General features: G+C 40.7%; 1 protein-coding gene across 1 annotated transcript in view; it reads left to right on the top strand.

The window, feature by feature from the left end:
• The window catches only part of LOC147627245 (pathogenesis-related thaumatin-like protein 3.7), a 912-nt gene extending 290 nt beyond the window's left edge, over positions 1 to 622 (top strand). Inside the window, exon 2 of the mRNA XM_086816174.1 lies at positions 1 to 622. This exon is cut by the window's left edge and continues 28 nt beyond it. Coding sequence (XP_086672300.1) covers positions 1 to 430 — 430 coding nt within the window. The 3' untranslated portion in view covers positions 431 to 622.
• The last annotated feature ends 4,378 nt before the right edge of the window (positions 623 to 5,000 follow it).

Raw genomic sequence — 5,000 nt, 5'->3', positions numbered from 1 at the left:
AACCATGCACAACAACTGCGGCTCTACCGTGTGCTTCAAGTACTGGGGGCCCAACAACGGCGTGGGCGGAGGGTGCTCGCAGCAAGGTGCCGGCGGCTCATGGCCGGTGCCCGTCGACTCTAGGTGGCAGGGTGCTACCTTTTGGACTATCACAGGCACAGGGTGCAGTGGCCAGGCTTGCAACACAGGGCCTCCCTCAGGGGTCACCCAATTCGAGATTACAGTAGCCGGCAGTGGCGGCAACGACTACTACGACGTCTCCAAAATTGGGGGCTACAATGGGGACATGACGGGGGTTCCCACCAACGGCAACTGCCCCACAGTCCAGTGCACTAGTGCCAACTCCGGCTCCTGCTACTACCCCGGAGGCCCCGATGAGACCAAGGCCTGCCCCACGGGAAGCACCGACTACAACGTCTACATGTGCTGATGACCTCCTTTTGGGGTTTAGGCTCTATGTCAATAAGTTCTGCCAATGACCTCCTCTGTATTTCGCACACCTGTGCATGACCGAACTTGAATAATGCGATGTCTCGCGTTCATTTATATGATAATGAACCTGTGTAATAATGTGATTAAGAAGTCCCTGATAAATGATTCTCAAATGCTATCACATAAATAACTCTCCATTACTGCTCAAGAGGAGATGCTCAAGAGGAGAGTACCACATATTGCAGCACTGGTTATCATTTATTTACTTCAACATTACCAGAGCCTACTCTTAAACATACCCTCAGTCAGGCCTTAACTTTGAAGCAAAATTGTGCTTCAAGACCTTTCCAGGCTTCAAATGAATCCTATTAATTGGGTGTAAAGCTTCACAGTGAAGCCTTTGATATTTTTGAAAGCTTCAAAGGAAGCCTTATGTAAAGGTGCTTGGCTTCACATGCATATATATATATATATATACATATATATATACATATATCTATATATATCTAGATATATATAGATATATGTACGTATATATATACATATATATATATATATGTATGTATATATATACGTACATATATCTAGATATATCTAAATATACTTATATATATATAGATATATCTAGATATATATATATACGTACGTGTATATATATATATATATAGATATATATATGTGTATATATATATATATATACATATATATCCAAGGTTTGAAGATATTTTTGTACTAAGGTGCATTAAGGTGCTTGTGCCTGCTCAACATCCAATGCTAGAGAGGGCTTTAAAGGTCTATGGTTCATGTGAGGTTGAATCAAGACTTCAATGCAGTGATTGATCCTGATGAATTCACGAGAGAGTTTGTAAAGTACAAGCATCAAGCTTTATGGGAATGGGTAAGATACACTCTTCCAGATGTAACTTCTTCCATTGCATGTAATAGCCTATGGAGAGATGCACTTCCTTATGTGTTGTCTATATGCCAAGTTACTCTTGTCCAATGTTGTAGCATAGCAATATGTGAAAGAGGTTTTAGTGCATGCACTATGATAAAAACCAAGTTAAGAAATCGATTATAGCACTACAAGACAACGCTGTCATACACGCGATAAATTACGGGCGCGTGTATGGTCGCGCATGTATTTGAATAGAATGGGACGCGTGTATTTTGGCAATTAAATTCGCGTGTATATTGGCATTTACCAGCGTGTGTATAAGCGCGTGTATATACACGCAATAGTACACGCATCAATACACGCATTAATACACGCATCAATACACGCTTGGTAAAAAAAAACTGAATTCCTTTACAAAATTAAAAACTATTTTCTTTAAACCATCTCATAGTAATATTACAGTATATATCATTACACAATCCCACTACATGCATTTACAACAATGAAATATATTCAAAAATAAATCATGAGATAATAATTAAAAGACAACACATACAATAGAAATGTCATCAATTTAGAACGATACAGTGACGATCTCATCTTTAATAAGATCCATCCTTGCCAAACGATCAACATCAATATCCATTTGATCAATTTGTAAGGCTACGATTAAATTTATTCCACTATCGATATTGTGTACTCCATTGATAATGGTATCGATGTCCTGATCATCCTCATCAACATCACCATCATCCTCAATGGTATGGTCATTCTCATGATCATGAGAAATGGCACGCTCATTCTCATTATCATGATCATCTCTTATTTCTTGATCATCGATCACATCTTCATTGGCATGTTCGACATCATCTTCATTGCGGCTTGTTACATCCTCCATATGCTCCATATCAGTGAATGTATTATACATCACTTTGGAACGTGGTGCAATAGGGATGACGTACCACCATTTAATGTCATGCACCATTGGTAGATAGATAACCTACTCAAATACACATACTGCAGTAATTAATTAGCATATCAAAAGTATAGGGGTACGCGAGCTTAGATATATATGTACATAAAACACATTAGTAAAAAAATGCATACCTGCTCACATTGTTGGGGCAATACGAGCCTATCTTTCTTTGTTTGCCAAAACTTTGTAGAGTCAATAGTTACATAGCCACTTGCATGGCGTTTTATCATTGCATTAGGCCCTTTTTCCACCACGTTCATTTGCCATTTGACATCCAAAACATACACAAAGAAGCGACGAAAGTCAAGCCTAAATATGTCTTGGATTGTGCCACAATAATCATCCATTTTTCCATTAGCTCCCTCAAAGCTACTAATGACACCGCAATCTTGTGTATTCCTCTTTTCATCAATTCTTTGTGTTCGAAAATGCTTGCCTTCACACCATATAGCATTGAACATAGTGCACTGGACCAAAATAGAAGCAATATTTGTGTAAGCAATGTGAATAAATATTATATAGATATCCATTCTTTCTTGAGAAGTGAGGCGATGGTCGAGAATGTTCATTCTTAAACTCCTCGTTTTCTTTTTGTATTCTCTCACGTCGTTCCCTCTCATCTTGTTTACGGATTCTCTTATGGCTCTTACAGCATTTACGTTTGGGTCGGCTTTGAGGGATCTCTATTTGAACCTCCCTTCCTCTCAAGAGTAGGCGTGCCTTTCCTAACTCTTCCTCGGGGATTATCACATCATCATCAAAATCAGAGTCCCATCCATGTTCCTTATCAGCATCATTAGCAGATTCAAGTGTTAAATCCTCCACTGAGACTTCCTCTACATGCAATGTTGTGGATGCATCCCCATAGTACAAATCATCTAGAAGGTCACGTGGTTGTACCATTCGTATAGGAATAATGTCATATCCATCTGAGTCACAAAATTGAATTGGCTAGGTAAAGCACATGTTGATAATGTTGCAAGGACGACTCCATTCTAGGGGATCAATTAAGTGCTCAGGGAAGGGTTGTCGAATGTATGCCTCATCTGATACACTTCGATTACCTGTAAGTCTCTCAGTGTTGAAATCCTTACATGAGGCTTCACACATCCATAGATCGTCTCGCCCATCTGACAATGTAACTCTTGAGCCCTCAGATGAAGCAGAATCAAACTCATCTATTGGAGACCGCGTTACATCATGATATGAGTGATTCTTTAGGTTGACCCTTGTGATGACAGAATCGTGTCAGAGGTACAAATATTTGTATCCCCAATCTTGAATCATTTGAAATTGTCGCATGAATGGTCTAGCCAATATTACTTCATAGTTTGGATGCTTTCCAAAATCCACTACTGCAAATGTGTGCTCATATTCAATCCCACATGTGGTGACCAATATGTTCTCTAGCAACCCAATGGGATGTTCTAAGCTTCCATCTGCAAGCTGCAATCAAATCCTTGTACTCCTAATAGCTGGTTTTCCGCCCCACTTTTCCTAAGTGGACCTTGTCACAATGCCCACTCCTGCACCACTATCAAGTATTGCAGTTGAAGCTACTTTTCGCACTTCTAATGGGAGGGTAGCATTTCCCTAATCGTCCTCACAAAATTTTCCTACTTTGTTGATAGGAACTGGCATAACATGCTTTGTCTCAGCCTTAGAGGACATATTCTCATTAACTTTCTCATGAACTGCTGTCCACATCTCATTTGCCATGTCCTCGTTAGCATCAATAACTTCATCATTGCATGGGAAGGCAAGACTAGGTGGTGGCAGAATGCCTTCTTTCAATGGGGTGTCAATTGGTGCAGACTTCTCGCTTATGAGCTTGTGAGATCAGCTCACTTTTCATTTCCCAACTTGATGACACTTCTGTTATGGTTTCTAATGTTGGCTTAAGAGAGGTGGGGCCTCGAGGGATAGGTGGAGGTGGGCCCTCAAGTATTGATTGAGCTTCCCTAATGAGTTGCTGATGTACAGCTAGATTGATCTTCTCCTCATGAGGGTTTGGGTATTCTTGAGGCTTCTTGGGTAGCTCAGATAAAGCTGCAATGCGAATTCTATGAGCATCAATGATGGCATCTAGAGTCTTGTTCATCTCCACAAAAGTAGAACCCCCTGAACTATCCTCGGTTGTAATAGCCTCACCTTGTTTAGCACTAGGCCCAGGTTGAGGTTGATGCTCCTCATGCACTTCTTGGGATGTAAAAGCTTGATCCTTCATGTTTTGTTTAGAGACTTCTTGAGAACTAGTGGATGCACTCTTAGTTTGCTTGTTGCGGTTCTTTTTCGTCCTAGTGGTCCTTTTTCTATTGGAATGTAGAGTCTTGTCCACTAGATTTACCTTTGCATCCCTAGTTCGAGGTGTCTCATCAGTCTGCATTTCGACATTTCGTGTCTGTGATCTAGTCATGACTCTAAGTGGCACGACATCCTCATATTCTGAGATGAAGGTGGCGATGGAGCTGCCTCTACAAAGTTGAGTGAGACCTTTGGTTGAGAGGTGCCTTCCTCATGTGGTTTCAGCAAACAATCCTTTGGAAAGTGTTCTGCACAACGCCCTAGACAATATCTTTCAATTGGTGGAAACTGTGGTACTATTGTATTGGATCGAGCTGCTTGCCTTTGGCGATGTGGACAATCACAAGCCCAATGGGCTTCTCCGCACTCATAACAGGAGCCCATTAGTTT

The sequence above is a fragment of the Cibotium barometz genome, chromosome 21 (genome assembly GCF_041138505.1).
Source record: "Cibotium barometz isolate CiBa-2024 chromosome 21, ASM4113850v1, whole genome shotgun sequence".
NCBI classification, from domain to species: Eukaryota; Viridiplantae; Streptophyta; class Polypodiopsida; order Cyatheales; family Cibotiaceae; genus Cibotium; species Cibotium barometz.
Note: the sequence above shows the minus strand (reverse complement) of the source record. Positions and strands in the feature narration are given on the sequence as shown.